Raw genomic sequence first — 23998 nt, 5'->3', positions numbered from 1 at the left:
TCTCTCTCTCTCTCTCTCTCTCTTTTTTTTTTTTTTTTTAAATTTCTGGAGAATGGGATTTCACACGTACACATGCAAAAAAAAAAAAAAAAAGTGATGGGTGTTCTGTGTCAACATTGAAGGCTACTGCTGTATTGTAATTTCTAAAACATTTTGTTAGCACTTTATCTTCTTAACTATTAGGTGCCTTGAAAAGTAGTATATATGAGATAGTTAAAGAGATTCCGAACTGTTTCTATCCTTTATGAATAATGTTCTTACATTCAATGTACTGTTTGTTATACTTTCCTCTATGAGCTGTATAGTTACTATAGCACTGCTTTATGAATACTTTTACTTGTAATAATCATGAATACTTTTACTTCATTTAGTATACATTGTGTGCCTATTTTAGCATTTAGATTTAATAAAGAATGGAAATTGGGAGAAAACTTCATTATCATTCTTAAATTTGTTTTATTTATTTTTCTTGTAATGCTGGATTTATCTTGGCATATTTATGCTGCTTTTGAATTTAATTTTATAAATCAATCAGCTTTATGAATGCTTTTAAATCCCTCCATTAAAATCTAAATAGTAATTGTGATCTTTAATATGTATTTGAAACTATTCCTGTCTCTTACTAATGCCAAGAGTGTTTATACTATTATATATAACACACATTATAGTAAAAGATATGCCAGGCCATTTAATATATACAAATTATTTGGTTGTTATCATAGTAGTTAATAGTTACTTGTAAAAATCGTTTTTTTTTTTTTTTTTTTTTTTTTTTTTATTTTCTTGTTAATTTATTTTTCCCTCCATGCTTCATGTTTAGGCATGGGAAGACACTTTCATGAACTGGGAAGCAGCAACAAAATTGCTTGTTAGTTACCCTAAAACAAAATTAGAAGAAGCTCAAATTTGTGAAGGTTTCCACCGAACTATTGGCAAGAGGAGAGCCTCTCACCAAAGCACAGAACATGAGTTAGAGGTAAGAAATTAATATTTACCATTCTGTTTGTCTAGAAAACAATGAAATATATTGTAAATTTTTATTGTTTTTAAAAATATTTAGGATCAGCTCAATGAATGGGCAAATATGACAGGCTTTTGTTGTGCAATGGGTGGTGTGTGTTTACTTAGAAAATCTCCATCGAGGACAAGGTATTGTTTTCATTCTTCTGTTCCAGAAGTATCATTATTTAAGATTTGTCTTTCACTACAATATCAAGAACTGCTGTTTTAAGAAGTTGATATTGCTCTTCTCTCTTCTTAATAATGAATATACTTATTTATTAAAATATTCAATTACTTCAAAACTGAATTTTTATTATTCATAATATTTTAATTCTTTAGGCATTGTCATAATCATCTGAATTAATAAATTACTTTGTGATAGTTTATCATAATAGTAATTTCTTCCAATTTTAGTATTCATATACCCCATCACTGGCTAAACGAATAACACCTAATGCTGATCATTCCCTCCTTGGTTTGATTGCCTAAATATTTTCCTTAGTTCCCCCGCCAATACTTAGCATAGATATTAACTAATTTATCTTAGAGAGTCTTTTGAGGTAAAGATTAGTGTCTTTAGTGTAAAAAATAGACCAAAATGTTTTAAATATTCTTTTTTACAGTAATGTGAGTTTGAAATTTTTAAACTATCATATTGCAATATTGCAGTCAGTGTATATTGTAATACAGTACAAAGTCCAAGATCCAGACTCGTCGGGACTTTGGCGATTCCGGATTTGGGATTTTTCCGGATATTATATCATCAGTTTAAACCTAGTAAGATGACATGTAGAAATTATAAAATTAAAATAATGAAGCATTTATGATCAATGAAATAATGAAGCGTTTATGATCAATGAAATAATGAAGCATTTATGATAAGTGAAATAATGAAGCATTTATGATCTAAAGTAATCAAAATTTACGAAAAAAAGCTTAATATTTATTTCTTTACTTTATTAAACATTTCTTTCAATGTAAGTTATTTAAGTTGCTTCTTTGTATGCTAATGCTTTCTCTTTCATTCAGTACAAAGACATAATTTCTTGTTCAGTCATAAAGTTCCATTCTTCAAATTCTGTAACTGCTCTGTCAAGAATTCTGACTAACTTGTCAATCGAAATGTTTTTGTTTTCAGTAACTTTTTTCACTATGAAGACGCCAATGGCATTTTTTGGATCTAGAAATATACTATAGATTTTGCGTTGTGTTAATTGATTGATGATTGGGGCATTGTCATTGTAATGAAAAACTTCTGTTCTATAATCTTCATTTGTTACTGCTTCTCCACATTTCTTTACAAAATCTATTAACTGGAAAATTTCATCTTTGGTTTGCAATATCTGAAAACCTTCAAATTTGCGGCTATCATCATCATCCTTACCATTAAATATGGTAGCTGGCCATAAATTATGCCAAGCAGTTTTTAAAACATCTGGAAACACATCCTCTCACAATCTTGCGATGCTCCACACAGCAGATTTTGTGCAAAAATATTTAAAAAATTATTAAATTTAACATGTGTTTTAAAATGCTACTTTATATTTGCAATTCAGACTGCACACCATTCCCATATACATAGGCTGAATGATGGATGTAGAATTTGGAGGAAAGAATAATACAGATACATTATCTTTCCCTGAAACTTTAAGTGAAGTATGAGCCTAGCAGTTGTCTACAGTTAGGACAATTTTTGTGTCATCAGGTAAACCAACCAAATTCAAATGTTGCTGAGCTTCGGGTATGAAATGATTTTCAAACCAATCATTCATTAACACTTGTATCATCCATGTCCTTTTATTTGCACAATGTATAATGGGGGAAATCTTTACTCCTTTAAATGCTCGAGGTTGTGTATTTTTTGCGATAACCAAAAGTTTATACTTGTGCGTTCCTGCAGTATGTTTGCATGCTAAAATTGTTAGTCTTGCTTTGGAATCTTTGACACCAGTTGATGACTTTTCTGTAGATGTTGCAAGGTATTTCCTGGTACATATTACCAGAAAAAACCAGTTTCATCAGCTTTGTAAATTCGTTCTGGAGATAACTTTTCACTAGCCGTTAGCACTGTATCCGTCAATGGCATGTCTTTCAGGGTTCGTAACGGTCCTAAAATGTGCTTACAAGTTCTTATATTTGAAAATAAAATATAAAAGCTCTTATAAGTGCTTACTTTTTCTCTAAAGCACTTTTGTGTGTTTGTTTGTTTGTTTTTAGTGCTTATTTTTTTGTTTTTAGGGCTTTTTTTTTTTTTTTTTTTTTTTTTTTTTAACAAATGCAGATTTTTTCCCCGTACCAAAGTTGAAACTAGAAAAACAACTTTTATTCCTTATATGGAATGTCAGATGGTGAATCATACTCCCAGAAATAGCAGTTCTCTGCATTAACATAACCTTTGGTTCGTGCGAGTACTGACAGGTGCACATTGTTCTATAGGTCAAAGAATTGCGAAAACGGTAGGAAATTCTTATACATTTCCAGAGTTGCCAACTCTCCCGATTTAGGCGGGAGACTCCCGATTTTCGACCGCTCTCCCGCCAACCCGATTTACAATATATTTCTCCCAACTTTTTCTTATTCTTAATATTTCTCATGATTTTTATGGAACTCGGCTTAATACTTCGTTATATGAACAAAAAAAAAAAAAAAAAAAAATTGATTTTGGACGTCTGAAAGCAACTGAATTTTCTCTAGATTATATCTAAAATGAAACCTTGCGAATCAGATGAGAATTTCTGCTTTGTGATCGACAGCATACGTATCCAGAAACTTCGTTCTCCAGTTGTCCAATGGGCATCGAGCTCCACTGCGTGTCATCTGGCATATATTAGCCAATGAGCACAAAGCAAGCTCTAGGCCATTGGCCGTTCTTTGGATGTTCTTTCGCTATTTCGTTCATCTTGTCCTGAGTTGTGTGAGTACACGTGCCTTTAGGAAATAGTTTTAGAAATTATCGTCTTTTGATATGTCTGCGAGAAAGGTGAAATGCTCGTGCACGTTTCAAAAATCGTACACAGTTGACTTTCCTTCCATTATTTCTTCAAGGAAATGTAATAAATTTGCGAGGTGTACCATCTGTCGTTGCGATTTTTCGATTTCGCTTGGTGGAAGGGCAGATGTTCTCAAACACGTGCGTACACAAAAACACAAGGACAACATGAGTTATTTTGAAAAAATGAAAAATTAAATTTTTCTTCGGAAACAAAAGACCAAAAAGTGATTAATGCAGAATGTCTGTTCTCTGCCTTTTTACTGGAGCACAACCTGCCACTGAATGCATCGGATCACGCTGCAGCTTTATTTAGAAAAATGTTTCCCGATAGTGAAATCGCTAAGAAATACTCAAGTGCAAGGACCAAAACAGGTGCAATTGTTAAAGAAATGGGTTTGAAAAATAAATCTTAAGTTATTGATTTCATTAAAACAGCTCCATTCTGCCTTTCTACGGATGGAAGCAATAATACCAATTCAAAACTGTATCCAATTGTTGTTTCTTTTTTTGATCCAGAGTCTTCAGAAATTAAGTGCAGTTTACTTTCTGTCCCCACTTTAGAAGGACATTTGACAGGCTTTAATATAGCACAGCTAATTATTAAAACTTTAAAATAAAATGCAGTCCCTCTGGATAATTGCTTAGCGCTTGGTGCCGATAATGCACCAGTAATGGTAGGCTTGAAGGCTGGTGTTGCAGGCATCTTAAGAAAGGCAAATTCAGATTTGCAGATTATGAGGTGCACCTGTCACCTCTTAAATTTAGCAGCTGAAAAAGGGGCAGCTTCTTTACCATTAAATGTGGAGGAACACATTGTTGATATTTATTATTATCTTGAAAGAAAAGAAAAAAAATGAAAAATTGAAACAGTTCCAACAAAGAAAGGAAAAATTGAAACAGTTCCAACAGCTGCATAATACTGAAATGAGAAAAATTTTGATTTTTTGTAATTTCTGCATCATTCAGCAATTCAACTGGCAGTTCTCAAAATAATACTGCAAAATATAAGCGTAAAGCTGATACAAATTTCTCTCAAAATAAAAAATAAAAAAAAAAAAAATTTGCTCAACACACGAAACATTTTTTGATTACTGTAAGTTTATCTTGTGAAGAACGAATATTTATGTTTTTTTCTTCGGACCTTAACAAAGCTTTTTGCTTTTTTTTTTTACAATTCATTTTGCCATCATTCGATGTTCTGAACACAAATCTACAAATTCTACAAAGCAGAATTCCATTAATTCATGTTTTGCAATCAATGATTTATGATCTGTTTAAAGACATTTTATCAAAGTTTGTAAAACCAGTCTGTGTTTTGTCTTGTAATTCTATATATGATGTGATTTATGGCGAAACAGAAAATCAGAAGGAAGATGAAGATTTGGTAATAGGAGCTGTAACTACAAAAGTAGTGGAAGAACTTTCAGAAGAAGACAAAAATGAGTTTTATCTTCATGTTAGAAGTTACTTCTGTCGAGTATGTGATTACACACTACATAAATTTCCAGTCAACGATGAAGTGAGTTTGCATGCTAAAGTTGCTGATGTTTCTGCTGTAGCAAATGCATCTTTTTTTGATATAAGGTACTTTTTGAACAGATTTCCTGTGTTACTTCGTTTAGTCATGAAAGATGATGATATTTATGTTGCTACTGATATACTGCAGTCGCAATTTTGCAGTTTACAATTAGAAAACTTGGATGAAGTTATAAAATCAGCTAGGATTGACACCCAGTGGAGGTTAATTGGAAAATTGAAAGGTGCTGATGGAATTTTAAAATATAGTGAACTCTCTAGAATTATGTTGGCCATCTTGACAGTTCCCCATAGTAATGCAGAGTGTGAGAGGATTTTCAGTGTTGTTGCGAAAACGAGGACTAAATTTAGATCTAATATTAGTGATGACACATTAGAAAAACTTTTATTAGCGAAAGCAGGCCTATGTGGCAATTGCTATGAACAATATTATGAAGTTTCTTTCTTAACGAGAGCAAAATCTGCCACTGTCCATAACATTTGTATGAAAACTGATTAAAGTGCCTTTTTTTTTTTTTTTTTTTTTTTTTTTTAAACGATGAAAGTAATAAAAATGTTTTTTTATGTCTAAGGTATTTTTGTTTTGCTTGCATTTAAGACTTAGTAACTATTTAAAGTTAATTCATTGTTAAAAACTATATTTTTATCATTTAAAAAGTCTTTTTAACATTGTGAAAAATCTCCTGATTTCTTTAAAAAATCTCCTGATTTTTGAGTGTCATAGGTTGGCAAGTATGCATTTCCATATTCTTTTGCTCACACCCAATACTAAACATGTTTGAATTTCTATCAAGATTTTTTAATAATTTACATTCTTGTTCCGCGTGGTCAGTTCATATTCGTGTTTATTATGATCGCTATGCTTATATTATGAGCATATGTATGAATATTTATAATAATATATTTGCAGAAGTATATATAAACTTCAAAAATGGGTAAGTGTGTTTTAACACAGATTAGTTTTCTAAGGAATAATATTCGGAATGGCATAAATAAAGTGAAAGTAATCAAATAGTCAAAATGTTTTTTTCCCAATGCATTATAGAGTACAGAAGTTGGGGGTTCTTCCCTTTCTCTGCAAAATCTCGAATATTAGAACCATTACAGTTCACAGCAAAGTAAGCACCGGACTTTTTATTTATTTATTTTATTTTTTGGTCGTTTTCCAATCTGGATTGAATAGGACTAAATGTTCATCGGTCTACCAACCCAAGCGAAGAATGATTCTATTTCAGAAATTTAACAAAGTCTGTTCAAAATTAGAATGAAAAACATCCCAGATTGGTAAATCTCTTTATTAATCAATATGAGTATGGGAGGGATATCACGCAGAGCGCGATGTGTCCTGCTCAATGATAAATATGCCACATGGGTGCATGACGGTGAAAACTGGATGAAGCAAAGGTGCTTTTCCTTTATTTTGTTATTTATTCTCTGAATACCGACAGCTGTTGATTCCAATTCCGTAATATTGCGTGCGGAAGAATTAAGGCGCACATATTGCACAATAATGTTTGCGATATTTCGTAGAGATAAGAGTATCACTGTGCTTGCTAAGCAGATTATTTTTCAGTTCCATTGGCTATTTTTTATATGATGCACATATCGAAATGTCAAAAGCAATATTTAGCTGAAAAATCTAAAGAACGGCTACAATCTGCCCCCTTCCACTTTTACCAGTTACGCTCGACTATCCGGAATTTTCAGATGTTCGGCAATTTCCGAGTATGCCAGTTAGTTAATCTTTACTGTTAAAGGATGACTGCATGAAGCAATTTCCTATCTTCTGATTTCAGAAAAGTTCCTTTTTTTACTTAAATTACTTTGCATGCAATATATGTTGTGGAAAAACTGTTATACAGTGAAAATTTAGAATATGTTCAGAATTTTGATTTAAATTATTTAAATATTAATATGAGTGGAAAAATAAATTATACTTATTTTTAGGTGCCAAGTGAATATAATAAATATGGCTTATTATTGTGTATTTTCACTATTTTGAACTGAAATTTCATCATTAAATCTTGTAATATAATTTAGTTCTGCATAGTTTTTTTACTCTCATTGTAAACTAGTTCTGTAAATTGAACTGTTATTTAAAATTAAAAAAAAAAAAAAAGAGTGTAATTGTTTTCCATGATTGATTAATGCTCATTCTCTCTTAATAAATACTGAATTTCTCATATTTTAAATTACAAGTCAAATTTTTCTTTTAAGGTTATGTAGTTGTGTATAATGTAATTAGACAGGTGTTTATTTTTTTCTTAAAATATGCTTCAAAAGTGCGTATAGGTGCTTATTTTTTTAACTAAAATGTGGCTACGAACCCTGTCGTTGCTGTGATGCTGTCTGACTCATTCAATCATTATTTTGTCATGATCATAAATTATAGCATAACGAATAATTTTCCTGTTATTCATTGCAAATGTGGTGTCGGAATAACCAAAAATTAAAAAAAATTCCTTTTTCTGTTTCCTTATGTTGTTGACTTTCCAATGTCATATTCCTCGCATAATTTTGAGACGCCTACACTTTATCCATTTCTTGTAGGAATTCCACTTTTTGTGTAATGGAAATCGAAACATACTTTCGCTTTGTAAATCTGTTTGCAGCTCCAGAATTAGACACTTTTTTCAACATAATTGAAATTTCAAACTTTAATTTTCATAAAACTGCTGCAATAATAACAGCCTGCAGAAAATAATTAAGCTGGGTCAAATCAGAAAGTTAAGGAACAGGGTAATCTGCTATATCAACTGAAATTCCTTGGAATCAGTATAATTGTAATATAACTATAATTTTAAATAAAATATAGTTTTAACCTAGCTTAATAATGTCTGCTTTACATTATTGGCTATGTGTCATGAGATTGTCGACGAAATATGAGTTCTTCCTCTAAATGTTGCCTTGCTTCTAGCATGCACTGGAGCAGTTAAGCTTTGAATTATATTAATTTAGTTATTTATTATACTTACGTCTAATTTTTGTACATACCTAAGCTTATCTGAGTCCTGAGTGAATAAATTTGCACATGTACTTGAGACTTGCCGAGGACCGGCACGAGATATCTTACTCCCCGATGCAGTCTCTAAGGGTCCTAAATTCTGCAACTCAGTGCCTTCCTGAGTTCTAAATTTTTGCCGCCCCTTAATTTTGGATCCCAGTGATGTCCCTAAATTCTGAAAATGTTGTCATCTCTTAATTGTGCTGCTTCGTGCTTCCCTAAAATCCCAAAATTTTTTCTTTCCTAATTTCTGTCTCCCGGTGTGATCATACAAACTCTGGTGCCAGTTCCTTGTTTATGTGAATAATAAATCAGTTAGTTATTCTTAATTCAAGTAGCACTAAATGTAATCTTTTGGGCTATGAGTATCATTAAGAAAATCTTTTTTTTGCATATAGAAAGAAAGTTTTGTTAAATTTTCCCCCGTCAACATTTCTTAGCGCATTTAACTTAAATCTGTAATCATTGCCAAGTGTAATGTCAACATAGAAAATTACCATACTTTTTGCTATTCAATTACTAATATAAAAAAATAATTTAGGCAATGCTGCATGAGTTGTTACTCAAGTTATCATGTGTTGATAAACATGCAGTGATGAAAGCAAAATATAATAATGATTTAACAGGTCAGGGATATAAAATATTAGTAGCATAAAATCAATTATGTTTGTATGTAGAATGTTGCATTAGAGATATATTCCAAGCAACCGAGCTATACGCAGCTACGTAGCCAAATTATTGATCACACAAATTTATGCTAAAATGAATGTTTCTTGAATAACGAGTTATTTTATGTAACACCGAAGTGAAATTAAGACCTCTCCACACGTTTTATTATGGGTGAAAAAATCAAATGCACATGCGTAGAGCATACTTATTTGTAGATTTGAGGTCTGGGTTTTAGACCATTCAGGATATTGGGCGTCCAGATCTCAGACTTTGTACTGTACATCCTTTCATTAACATTAAGCTATATTAGTAATTATTCTGTTGTATCTCTTAATTCATAAAAATAATTATTATTGCTTTTAATTTTATTGTGTTTGAATGCTGAAAAATTCTGATACATTTATGTAATTTGCTATATAAATTTTGTAAATGAAATTTTCTGTAAAAGTAGCTGTTGGCATCATATTTTTCTTTTTAAGGATCTAGATTTTCTTATATTTTATTAATGTTTCTTTCTAGTAGAAGATTAAAAAACTTAAGTTGTTACTTCTGTGCCAAGTAAATGTTGTTAATATTTTAACAGTTATATGTAAGGAAATAAGTGTGCAAAAATGAACGTATCGTGGTATTGTATTTGTGCATTAACGTGGGTTACTTAATAGCAAAATATAAATGTTGGTGTGAAATCTTAACTAGATAACCTTAATAATATACTATAAAACTTCATAGGGGGGGCAAAAAAGTGTTTTATTAAATCGAGAATAAATATAAAAAATAAACACAAATGAAAAAATACAAAATAGATTTTACCAGATTAATATATTATTTCTGAGTGTTATTTTTCTGATTAGTAGAGAAAGTATAAAACTGCTTATTTCATAAAACATTGCCAGGAACCTTTATGTCTCTTTGTGCAGTCTCTGCCACCTGTTTTCTAAGAGTTAGGAATATAAGATGGTAGTAGCCAATGCTGTGCTGATGATCATTTCATCATTTTGCACACAGCATCCCATATCAGGATCAGTAACAGTGTATTTGCCGTTAACTTGAAGGTGTTCATATCTGGCAGCTGTCATTTCAACTACTTAAGCAACTAAAAATCTGCAAGAAAAAAATTATGGATTGATGTTCATTCTTTCAGCTTATTCATAACAATGCAATTTCATAGTTATTCATGAAACAATATAAACAGGCTGCACATTTGAAAATTGGTGTCCCATTAGTAGAATAGTAACTTTTGTGTATTCACAATTATGTCAGAGCTGCAGAATTTATTAAGCTTTTCACTCTATGTTTACTATAACAATTGAAAGTTCTTATATTGAAAAACTGTAACAGCAGAACTCTCTGTGGTAGCATATAATTATATAATTTCTTTTTTTTTTTTTTTTTTTTTTTTCTGAAATAATTTAGAGAGATTAATTATATTGACATAGCTGTATATTTTTTGTATTTTCTAGTAGTTTGTCCAATATGCCAGGCTGTACTGCTTCATTACCCTTAGATGCTCGTAAAGGTAGTATGCTGACCCCTGGACAAGATATGCAGTATTGTCCTGTTACACAGTAAGAACATATGTTTGTTCCCCCTTTTTTTTAAAAAACTTCAGTCATTGCTTATTAATCTAATATAGAATATAAGATAATAGTAACATAACAGATTAGTTTCTGTCAAGGTAGCCAAAATGGAATAAGGCAAAGAAGCAGTTGCAGTTTGCATGTGCTGCTTTACAGTTAGCAACTTAACCCTTTGACTATGAGTTTAATTTTTTTCAACCCAGTTTTCTATCCAAGTAAACAAAATATGTTATAAATAAGGTAAATTTAGCATTTGAGTTTTATTTATTTATTTATTTGAGAAACGGTTTTCATCCAGACGTAGTCAATAGTGGGATCCATATGTCTCACATGTAGCAATCGACTTACTATAAGTACACCTATTATTCTGGAAAACTTTATTATATGAAATGGATTTACATGGTATGGTACAAAGTAAAGTGTTCTTTGCATAACCCAATGTTACACATTGGCCAACTTATATTCTTTCTTTTCTCTATGTTCATTTGTGTAGAGTGAGTACAACGGCATCTTGATTTTCCAGCTATTGAAAGATGATCCCCAACATTCAGGACATTCTTACTTCTTTTTAACCCAGCAGTAGTTTTTAAACTTTTATGGAACGTAATGTCCCATTAGTAGTCAAAGGGTGTTAACATTTATTTGTTTGGAGAATGATTTTGACTTTTCAAAGCTCATTTACAAGACAGCTTACCAAATCATTGCCAAAAGAAACTCAGGGCAGTGCAGTAAACATGCTGTTAAGGTACAAATAATGTGTATGTTGGGTATGTACATTTCCAAAATGAGGAACAAATGGCTATATTTAAAGTCATAGAGTCATTAGGTTACTTTGAAGCTGGCAACATGAAAAATGTGTAATTCCCTCACTTGGACTCGAATCCTGGATCTCACAATACACATTGAATATGCTTCTAATCACACTGTAAAGGCATGAGGAAAGGAGGGAGTAAATACCTTATATACTCCCCCTTTTAAAGGGTGACTGGATTAATGGACCCAATCGTGAAATCCTAGTGGTGACGAATTATAGTCCACTACCTTTTTTATTTTTTAAAAGCCTTGGGGGGTTTTATTGTAAAGTTATCAGGTTATTTTGAAGCGGGCAATGTGAAAAATATGCAGTGTTCTCACTGGGACTCCAACCCTGGACTTCTCAAATATGATTCCAATTACACCACAAAGACATGCAGAAGGGAGGGAGAAAATACCTTATAAAAGGATCAGAAATACTTGTTGTGATAAGTGTGTTGTGTAACTCCAATTGACTCCATTAACTCCATTCCCAGAGGTTGGGGTCGGGGGGAGTATGCGAGATGGAGCTGTAGGAGAAGAATAGGATTGCCATCATCATTTGATTCTGTTAGGATTGACAAGCCGTTAATGTCTAAAACTTTTGTCATTGTGTTGAAGATGAAGGACTGTCGTTTATTAATTTAGAAGTCAAACAACAAAAATCAGCATTATGTTTTCAAATTTTCACAGTCACTGTGAAATTACTGTGGAAAATTTAAAAACATAACGCTGATTTTTTGTTGTTTGACTTCTAAATTAATATCTCGACTATCATTTACTTTGGCTGATGTGGATGGCTTGATACTGTAGTATAGTTTATACTTAAATATTTTTGTAACATACAGTTCTTCATAGAAACTTGGAATCTTACAATTTCATTGAAGATTTCATAGTAAATCTACTGTATGTTTAAAACTAAAGTTATATTTTCATGCAGTCATTTTTCTAAACAAGCTCTGAGAACTATTCTGATTTTCTTCCTTCTTCTACTTTTAAACCTACTTTAGATTTCTTTAATTAAATAAAAGTATGTACTAGTGTAAAATATTTCATGAAAGTGAAATAAAAAGAACTTTGTGAAGCAGGAAGTACTTATTTTTGTTTGCAGTAGCTCATCTGTTCATCATCTCTTCCAGCAGCATTATAATTATTTTGCTTTTAACAGGGAAAAGGAAATATTTTGCAAAAACTTAGGAATTTCCAGTGTTAAAAAAATAGTAGTGTAAAAAGAAATCAAAGGATGTTTTTTTGTACTGTCAATGTGACAGACAACATTTCACACTGTATTTTGTTGATCCACTGTATTAATACACTTTATCATTCAATTTCGTATCATACGATTACGCTGTGTATTTGAACTAAAGTCAAAACTGCTTTCGTTCTAATTACCAAGATTTTCATTTTAAGTATCATGCACATTTTTAAAGACACTGTAATAGCAAGCAACGTAATAAACTGTTAAAATAAAAAAAAAAAAAGTAAGATTTTTAAAATCATTCATTTTCAGATTTTTTATTTAAAAATGTGTGTTAGAGATGTATGATTATATAAAACTTGGTTATATAGTTACAGTTAGCTTTATTGCATTAACATATTTTTGAGTTAATATTTTTGTAATGAAATGAAACATTTTAATTTTCACTAAAGATTAAAAATTCCTTTTTGGCTTGTGGGTCCCCAAGAACACAATAACGGGAGATAAAACAACCATATAGTGTTTCTTATTTATTATCCATTAGGGAAATAGCACTTCTGCCAAAGGCTCACAGTTGCCCACTTTGGGTAGTCTTTCATTTATATTGTGGTGAAAGAAATTTTGAACATAGAAATATTATCCGTGAAGTTTTCAGCAGCCTCAATCTGAATACTTTTCTCAAGTCTTCTAATAACAGAGATTTGATTTGGTTTATATATTATGATAAAGCATAGTGAGGACTATAAATTTAAGAGGAGTATAAGTTTTTAAAGAAAGAGGACTATAAAAGAAAGTTTAAGAGGACTATAACTTCATAGAGGACTTTCTAAGGAAATCTGTTTCACATCCACATTACACGTGGAAAAAAACCACAAAAATGCCTTTGCAGCCAGCTCATTTGCTAGGATTTGAGCCAAATAGAATTGCAATTCAGGTTTAGCAATATTATTCACTTTAAAAATACAAAAATGGGTTGCATTATATGTGTTTACAGAGCTTTAATTGTTTAAAAAGTCATTTAAATCAGTATCACAAGATTTTAAGAATTGTGCTTTCTTAAACTGAAAGGGTATTTTTAAAAATTGATGATTGTCAAAGCACTGCAAAAGCAAGGATAAGTAGAAACATATACCAATAACAAAAGAAATAATGGTGAGAGCAAAAATAATTAAAAGTAATATAAAGGTGTAGAAAGAAGATGCATGCAACTTTGGCGAAACCAAGAAAATAAAATGTAAACTTTCTCTTTCGTGCAGCCAGCATTCACCAAAAACAAAGCATTTACTTAGGTCAACCCTACTTAAAGTATACTAGCCCTGCTGCTTTAGCGACCACCACAAATGAGATATAGTGGTTAGAGCGCTTCTTCTGGTAGACAAACAGTAGTTCATAAGTAGTAGTTTGTGAAAATATGCAAATATATTGTTATGTCATCTGTTAAAATTAAATTGCTTTGTCTTAAAAATAAATCAAATATACAGCCAATCTGTTTCTGACTTCTATTGAAATAATGATAGTTATGTAAACAAAAGCACCATGTTTAAAGGAGGAAGGAAAAGGTAGAAGAAAGAATGTGCATTTTCAGTGGATCAGTTCAAAACTTAATTATGGAACCAAGTTAATTTTTTCTCTTAATTAAATCACCTGAAAATACAGATAAATTTTATGTTATTTCAGAGTTGCCAACTCTCCCGATTTAGGCAGGAGACTTCCGATTTTCGACCGCTCTCCCGCCAACCCGATTTACAATGTATTTCTCCCGACTTTTTCTTTTTCTTAAAATTTCTCACGATTTTTATGCAACTTGGCTTAATACTTTGTTATATGTATAAAAAAAGTGCTTTTGGACGTCTGAAAGCAACTGAATTTTCTCTACATTATATCCAAAACAAAACCTTGCGAATCAGATAGCTTCTGCTTTGTGAGTGAGAGCATTATACGTATCCAGAAACGTCATTCTCCAGTTCTCCAATGGGCTTCGAGCTCCACTGCGTGTCAGCTGGCATATATTAGCCAATGAGGACAAAGCAAGTTGTTATTTGGACGTTCTTTTTAGTTATTTCATTCATTTTGTCCTGAGTTGTGTGAGTACACGTGCCTTAGGGAAATAGTTTTAGAAATTCTCATCTTTTGTTACGTCTGCGAGAAAGGTGAAATACTTGTGTACGTTTCAAAAATCGTACACAGTTGACTTTCCTTCCATTATTTCCTCAAGGAAATGTAATAAATTTGCGATGTGTACCGCCTGTCGTTGCGATTTTTCGATTTTGTATGTTGGAAGGGCGAATGTTCTCAAACATGTGCGTACACAAAAACACAAGGATAACATGAGTTGTTTTGAAAAAAACGAAAAATTAAATTTTCCTTCGGAAACAAAGGACCAAAAAGTTATTAATGCAGAATGTCTGTTCTCTGCCTTTTTACTGGAGCACAACCTGCCACTGAATGCATCGGATCACGCTGCAGCTTTATTTAGAAAAATGTTTCTCGATAGTGAAATCGCTAAGAAATACTCAAGGTGCAAGAATCAAAACAGGTGCAATTGTTAAAGAAATGGGTTTGAAAAATAAATCTTCAGTTATTGATTGCATTAAAACAGCTCCGGCCTGCCTCTCTACTGATGGAAGCAATAATACCGATTCAAAACTGTATCCAATTGTTGTTTCTTTTTTTGATCCAGAGTCTTCAGAAATTGAGTGCAGTTTACTTTATGTTCCCACTTTAGAAGGACATTTGACAGGCTTTAATATAGCACAGTTAATTATTAAAACTTTAAAAGAAAACTGCAGGCACTCTGGATAATTGCTTAGCACTTGGTGCCGATAATGCACCAGTATTGGTAGGCTTGGAAGGCTGGTGTTGCAGGCATCTTAAGAAAGGAAAATTCAGATTATGAGGTGCACCTGTCACCTCTTAAATTTAGCAGCTGAAAAAAGGGCAACTTCTTTACCAATAAATGTGGATGAACACATTGTTGATATTTATTATTATCTTGAAAGGAGTTCTAAAAGGAAGGAAAAATTGAAACAGTTCCAACAGCTGCATAACAGCAGGTTTACAATTAGAAAACTTGGATGAAGTTATAAAATCAGCTACGATTGACACCCAGTGGAGTTTAATTGCAAAACTGAAAGGTGCTGATGGAATTTTAAAATATAGTGAAGTGTCTAGAATTGTGTTGGCCATCTTGACAGTTCCCTATAGTAATGCTGAGTGTGAGAGGATCCTCAGTGTTGTTGCGAAAACAAGGACTAAATTTAGATCTAGTATTAGAGATGCACATTAGAAAAACTTTTATTAGCGAAAGCAGGCCTACGTGGCAATTGCTGTGAACACAATGATGAGGTTTCTTTCTTAAAGAAAGCAAAATCTGCCACTGTTTATAACATTTGTACGAAAACTGATTAAAGTGTCTTTTTTTTTTTTTTTTTTTCTTTTCTTAAACGATGCGTGTAGTAAAAATTTTTTTATGTGTAAGGTATTTTTGTGTTGCTTGCATTTAAGAATTAGTTACTACTTAAAGTTCATTCATTATTAAAAACTATATTTTTATCATTTAAAAAGTCTTTTTAACATTATAAAAATCTCCTGATTTCTTAAAAAAATCTCCTGATTTTTGAGTGTCATAGGTTGGCAAGTATGTTATTTATTAGTCCACTGTTCCAGAAGATACCATGGTAGGGTACCTTCTGGGATAATGGAAGAAATTGCAAAAGACCATTAAAGAAAGGGAAGTGTGAATAATGATGCATCCATTGGGCTGCTAAAGAGAACAAATTTAGTAATAACAGTTTGATTTATTTAAAAAGAATTTAAAAAAATTATTTTTGCAATAAATTTCAAAGTAATTAAATTTTCTCCCCTGTTTAAGGGGGGATCAAAATGTGGTAGAATTTTTTCTTTACGGATGAATTGATTTTCATTGAATTATTTGCTCTCAAACTTGTGTACCCAATAAGAAAATGATCCTTACAATTTAATATTAAAATATTGATTATTTTAATCCACATGTTTAATGTTATTTAAAATTTGTACAGAGTCTGTTTGTTCGCACATTTTTTAGACGATTTTGGTAAGCGGTAATAAAAAATCCTTTGCTGCAAAAGAAGTAATTGCAATTGTATTATGCTTTTAAAAGTCAAAATTATCGTCTGTGGCTTGAAAGTTTTGTTTTTATTCAAAATGGTGAATTTAACAAAGCAGTGGTTCGAAAGTTACATTTACGCTCTTTCCGAAGAGAAATATGCATACTCCGTTATCCAAAAACGATGTGATAGTCATGGTTTTGTGATATCTAAAGTGTTGATAGGTAATATTATCAACAAGAAAGGAAAAAAAAAAACGTCAAATTGGAGCCTCAAGTGGGACAAAAATTCCAAACAAGTATCCAAGGAAAAAACGGACATCTTCGTCTATTGCAAAGGTACGTTGTTTAATGTTAAAAGAAAATCCCCTAGTCAAAGGACAGTTGCAAAATCATTAAAATGCTTGGTGTCCACTGTAAAAAAAATGATAAACGTTGATTTAACTCTTAAGAAAGCGAAAAACGCAATGTGCATCGTCTTCTTCTAAAGCATATCGCTCAACACAGGACACACTGCAGAATTCTATATGAGAAACACTTAATCCAAAGAGAAATCGAAAACAATTGTCACAATAGATGAAGCATGGGTGTATTTAAATGATTGTAACAAAAAAAAAAAAAAAAAAAGAGCCATTTATTATCATAAAAGGGGAGAAAAAAATTTAAGTACATGGTTCAAAGAATCGAAAGAAAGTTTTTCTAAGGGATTCATGATTGTTGCTGGTTTTTCTTATAATGGCAAGTTAAAAATAAAGAGTGCAAAAAAATGTCCAGATTAACTCCAAATACTATCAGGAACATATTTTATCCCCAATTTTTCTGAATGAATTACCATCGCTTTACCCACAGTGACATCAATCTGTGAGACTCCATCAGGACAAATCTAGCAGTCACATATCAAAATCCACTGTAAATTTCCTAAAAGAAATGGAACAAAAAACTGGTATCAAGGCCATACCCTTCACTGATATCTCTACTAAATCTCCTGATGTGTCACCTATGGATTTTTGTGCTTTCGGACGTTGTTCCAAAACCCTAACAGGACGCTGAAAAGCTGTTTGGGAGGAATGGGATAGAATACCTCTTCTGCCACTTCAAAAGGCATTATTATCCTGGAAATTGCGGTGTAGAAAGATAGTTCAGAATAAGGGATGTCAAATAGAACATTTAAAACACAAGAATTTTATGTAATTTAGTTTTGTGAATACAATATACATCATCTAAAAATTGTGTGAACAGCCTCTGTATAATTGAGGTGTCCAACCCCGTTAATGAATTATGCGTTTTAAAGAGCAATTTAACTGTTTTATTTTGCTTAAATTATAAAAAAAGTTTATTAATAAAAATATTTGGTTTTGTTTAATTGTTTACTGTGTAAGTTCAGAAACATGGTTATCCTATTACATTATCTTATGGGACCACTTTCACAAAGAGATAATTATCATTGCTGTAAAATTTACTGCAAATTTTAGCTTGCTGTTTAGTTTAAAGTTTTATTTCAATTTATTACTGTTATTTAATTTTAAAAAATTTTTAGTGTGTGTGTCTGTCCATGCATGTGCTCATCATCATTTAAATCTGTGCGCCAAGAAGTAATTTTCAGTTCATAACAAAACTTGGCATGAAGGTATGTATCAGGCAGATATGCAGGTGATTAGAAATATAGGTACAGGTCCAAATCAAAGTAGGACACCAGAAATTCTCCATTGGTCATGCAAGTGTAGTCCTGCCACACCCTAATTATGAAGTTCCAGCCCAGTTTTGAGGGAGAACACCCCAGGTGGTGGTCTGAGGATCTATATCCCCTCCTTGCTTACTACCAATCTTTCAAGAAAACTTCCAGCTCAGCCAGTGCTCCATTGTCACACAGGCATCATATGCTTACAAGCATCCATGCCTTCTCCAGGATTCAAACTTGGGCCCGCTGGAATGGAAGTTAGCATCGCTAACCACTGTACTAGATGGGAAGCTGATTGAAAATGTGACATGACTGTGCATTGCATAATGCCTTCAGAGGGCAGTGAACTCTGTTCTGCCTAGTGCATAAAAAAGTTATGCAGAGGCATTTTGCTGCACTTATGCAGAGGACACATTTTACTAGAGATGCACGTACATGGCCATCAAAGACAATGTGATCAGCGATCACAGATGAAGCAAAGCAGAAAACTGGACCTGTATACATCAGTGCCCACCTATATTGTATCATGTATTGATGCCAGAGGAAGCCAAATTGGGTAGTAGAACCTCCATTCATAGTTTTTCCTCTAATAAATTATCATTTGCTTTGATTTTGTAATCACTAATATCAATACTGTAGTGAACATATATAAAATTTTGTTTGATTCTGACAACTCTTTCTTGAAGGCAAATTTTTATAGCAATGAGCCTTTTTATATACACATATACTAACAAAGTTAGAACCAAAAAAGATATTTCAAGCATACAAATAAGACTAGCTTAATTACATAAAAATTGAAGGTATTTAAAATAGTGATATAACAGTGCTACATGTGAGTGAAAGTTAGATATAATAATATAAATCAATATAGGTTCCATAATTAGTTTTTCTATTTTAGTGGAAATCTAGCTTTTCCAATCTAGCTTTTCCAATTTTTTCCACTATGGAAGAAACTTGCCCGTCATGATCATAATGTAGATTATTCTTCTTTCATGTGTTTTTATCTGTCCTCAGATTAAATGCAGTTTTGAGTTAATTGTGTATGTCACCTCCAGTATTATCTTGATTAATTGGTAGTTGACTGTATTATACATATTTTTTAATATTTATTTTTGTATTGTAATTAAATTAACAACTTTTTCTTTTCAAGATAAAACATTAATTTTGGTATATATTTAACAATGAAATTTGTCAACAGTTATAAGGTATCTTCTCCTCCCTTTTTGCATGCCTTTGTGATGTAATTAGAAGCATACTCAATGTGTATCGAGAGTTCCAGAGTCCCAGGGAGGGCACAGCACATTTTTCATGTCCCTGCTTCAAAATAAAATAATGCCTCTACAAGTGGTGCCCAGACTAAAATGTGGTAGATGATAATTCATTGCCACCAGGATCTGACGACTGGGTTCCCTAATCTGCAGTCTCGCTTTCAATGGAGAAATATGTAAGATATTTTCTCATCCCTTTCTGTATGCCTTCGTGGTATAATTGGAAGCATACTGCACATCTATTGAGAGGTTCAATGTTCGAGTCCCGGTGAGGGCCACTGCACTCCTGCTTCAAAATAACCTTATGGCTCTACAAAATGTTAGTTTTGATACTGGAAAACATAAGAGAAAAGTTTGCCTCATTACAAATTATATAAGAATGTTTATGAAATTTTAGAATAGAGGAGGAAAATAATCTTTTTTGAGGCACATTCTGGTTATTTTCTAGTATAGAAAACTCTTTTCTAATATTAAAAATCATTCTTCACTCCATCTGTGTAATTTTAGTGCCAAATAACATGCAACTTTTTAAGAAATTTTTGGGGATTTTGAAAGCTAGAAAAACTTTCTCACCCAAAGAAAAAATTTTGATTTTTGAAATAAAGTTTTCAAATATTAAAAAAAATATGTTATTCACTTCTAAATGGACAATTACAACTGCTCTTAGGTGGTACACCCTAAAATAATGTTTGGTATTTAGCGTGGTATAGGAGAGATTAAATAAATATTTCTTTAGCATATAACTTTCAGGCTAGGTTTGCTGCAACTTAAGTTCATATTCATATTTTAATGCTGCTATTATGTAAACCATTTTGAAAAAACAGTTTTGATTAAAGTATGAACATAAATTTTTTTCAGTTTTTAGGTTTTGATAATTTAATGACATAAAAAATCAGTTTTTATACATTATTACTATCAGAAAAAGAGAAATTATAGTTTTATCTTTAAAAAAAAATTAACGCATTCTTGTTCTTGTTAGTACTTGTCTCATGTGCACTATGAAAAATATTAAATGACCATAACTATCTAAAAATATTTTATAGAATTTCCTTTTTGAAACTAATACAAGACATTATGTGCTTTAACTGAGAAATGAAACTGATGATAATAAAGAATTGTGATTTATCAATGTTGCTGAGTTTTTTCTATTATATCAAAAGTTACATTTTGTGAACTTTGTTTTTATAAACAGAATTTTGAATTGATCTTTTATTTTTAAAATCATTTCTTTGCTGTAAAACAGATTATTTAATGCAGGTTTGTTGGTCAGCTCCTACGTTTATTGGTATGCCACAATGAAAAATTTGGTACTCAGATTCAGAAACATGTTAAGGAATTAGTAGCCCACGAAATGAGTCCTACACTTTATCCAATTTTATTTGACCAAATAAAAGCTATTGTGGAAAAATTCTTTGATTCTCAAGGACAAGTAAGTTTTGTATATCGTTTATTCATCTTTCATAATCAAGTGAAATAATTGTCAGACTTAAAAGTATATATATATATATATATATATATTAATACTCTTCTTTCATTAAGTGATTTTTGCAGTTTCTTATTGAAGATATGTTTCTAATCCTAAATTTTTTAAAAGAGTTTATCAAAATTTCTAATTTGCCTTCAATAATTATATTTTTTATTTAAAGAACGACTCTTATACAGTAAAAAATTAATTGCTAAATATTTAAGGTACTTTGTTTTTGAGATTCTTCTTGCCATCCCTTACCATTTTTGCATTTTTTTTAAGTATAAAACTAGTTTTTGTACACCCATGTTGTTGGAATGTGTTGTGTGCAAGGATAACTCTTTCTGAACTGTTTCACTTTTTTGTTGGTTTGAAATGCTTGCTGATGAGAGGAAACTTCTTAAATACAGGAGAGAAGGAAAAAAAAAAAGTAGTTTGTTTGCTTTAGGTCTAGGTTGTGTGAAGGGTAGCCCATATGCTACAAGCCAAAAGAATCAACTAGAGCTAGTATTTGAGTATAAGTATGAGGCCATGCATTGTTGTGAAGACTCAGAACTCCAACTGATACCATGTTTAGACTTGCCAATTCTCCTGATTTCTGACCATACTCCCGCCAACCCAATTTGTAGCTTATTTTCCCAGACTTTCTCTCATACTTAAAATTTCTCACGGCTTTTATGTAGCTACTTTGTTATTTGCCCCCCCCCAAAAAAGTGATTTTTGGCATGTGAAAGCGCTTGTTTGTTCTAGATGCATATTAAAAAGAAACAAAAAAAAAAAAATTTTTTTTTCACCCCTGAGATATGGTGCACTTCTGCTTTGTGCATGAGAGTCTGAAACATGTGTCCAAAAATGTCATGTTCCAGTTCTCCAATGAGAATCAAGAGCTGCTGCAGGTCATCTGGCATACATTAGCTAATGAGAACAAAACAAGATCGAGGGTGTTTATTTTGTTCGTCTTGCATAAGTTTCATGTGCTTCCCAGAAACAGTTTAAGAAGCTGCAATCGTTTGCCTTGGTTATATCTGTAAAAAACATAAAATATTTATGTACTTTTTCAGAAATTGTATACAGAATAATGTAATATGGAAATGTGTATTGTTTGTCATTGCAATTTTTTGATTTTGTATGGTGGAAGGGCCAATGTTCTTAAACATGGGCATGCGCAAGGACAGCATGCAATTTACTGGGGGGGGGGAAATTGTTCAAACAAAGGACCAAAAAGTTATTAATGCAGATTCTGTATTCTCTGCCTTTTTATTGGAGCATAACATACTACTGAAGGCATTGGATCATGCTGAAGATTTTTTAATAGAATGTTTTCCCGGCAGTAAAATTTCTAAGAAATACTCAGCTGCATGGGCAAAAACGTCTGTAATTTTTCAAGAAATTGGAATGAAATATAAATCTTTAGTTGTTGATTGCATTAAAAGCTCCATTCTGCCTCCTTACAAATGGAAGCAATTATACCGATGCAAAACTGTATCCAAATGTTGTTTCTTTTTTTTAATCCAGATTCTTCAAAAATTGAGTGTAGTTTACTTTCTGTTCCCACTTTAGAAGAGATTCAACAGATATGTAGCACAGTTAATTATTGAAATTTTAAAAGAAAGTTTTTCAATTCAGTCAATTCTTCATGATAATTGCTTAGCACTTAGTGCTGTACCAGGAATGCAACAGGAATTGTAGGCTTGAAGATTGATGTTGCAAGCACCTTAAAAAAAAGAAAATCGAATTTTAAGTGTGGTTGAACACATTGTTGATATTTATTATTGTCTGAAAGATTGCTAAAAGGAAGGAAAAATTGAAACAATTGCATAATACTGAAATAAGGTAAAATATGAAATATGTATGCACACACTGGTTATCGTTAGAGAATGTTCAACTAGAATCCTCGACCAGTGGAAACCACTTTTTATGTTTTTTAAGGAAGAAGTAAATGCTTTTAGAATTAAGATAAAAGGCTGTGTTGAAAGTTATAAAATACCTTAAGTAAATGGAAATGCAGCTATTACTTCCATTGTTTAAAAAAAGGTGTCAGAAAAATTGAGTGATTTCTGCATCTGTGAGAAATTTAATTGGCTATTCTCAAAGTAATACTACAAAATGTAAGTGTAAAGCTCTTCTCCCCACCCTCCAAAGAAAAAAAAAAAAAAAAAAAACTCTTGACAAGGAACACATTTTCTGATTAGTGTAAGTTTTTTTGTGAAAAAGGAATATTTATGTTTTCATCTTTGGGCTTTAATAAAGCTTTTTGCTTTTTTTGTGTGCTCCATTTTGCCATCATTCGATGTTATTAACACTATTCCATAGTGCAGAATTACATTAGTTCATGTTTTGCAATCAGTGATTAGTGATCTGGTTAAAGTACTATTTAATGATTAAGGAAACTGGTTATTTTTCTATTATTAGAAGGTACAAGTAATAAAATAGTTTTTTTAACGTGTAAGTATTATTTGCATTTAAGAACTAATAATTGAACTTTCAGATATGGATTAGTTACTATTTAAAGTTTATTATTAAAAATATATTTTCTTTCTATATATTTTTATTATTTAAAAAATCTTTTTGTCGTTGAGGAAATTCTCCTGATTTTTTAGTATAGTAGGTTGACAAGTATGCATGCTATAGCATGTATTCTTGATTTCCCTGCAAAGTTTCTTCTGAATTTCATAATATGCAGTAACATCTATCTTTAAACATAACCCTGAAAATTTATATTATCTGTTAAAA

General features: G+C 31.6%; 1 protein-coding gene across 3 annotated transcripts in view; it reads left to right on the top strand.

Annotated features, from left to right (window-relative positions):
* Nf1 (neurofibromin 1) overlaps window positions 1-23998 on the top strand; it is a 400961-nt gene that overhangs the window by 141601 nt on the left and 235362 nt on the right. For 2 of the 3 annotated variants that reach the window (XM_085820391.1, XM_085820393.1), the window contains exons 18-21: window positions 821-976; window positions 1061-1149; window positions 10664-10768; window positions 21058-21229. In XM_085820391.1, coding sequence (XP_085676517.1) covers window positions 821-976; window positions 1061-1149; window positions 10664-10768; window positions 21058-21229 — 522 coding nt within the window. The remainder of the gene's footprint in view (window positions 1-820; window positions 977-1060; window positions 1150-10663; window positions 10769-21057; window positions 21230-23998) is intronic. The other variant, XM_085820392.1, reaches the window with a different exon arrangement.

Source organism: Stegodyphus dumicola, chromosome 7, assembly GCF_044657685.1.
Source record: "Stegodyphus dumicola isolate Sdum_Otavi_A_Nest chromosome 7, ASM4465768v1".
Classification (NCBI taxonomy): Eukaryota; Metazoa; Arthropoda; class Arachnida; order Araneae; family Eresidae; genus Stegodyphus; species Stegodyphus dumicola.
Note: the sequence above shows the minus strand (reverse complement) of the source record. Positions and strands in the feature narration are given on the sequence as shown.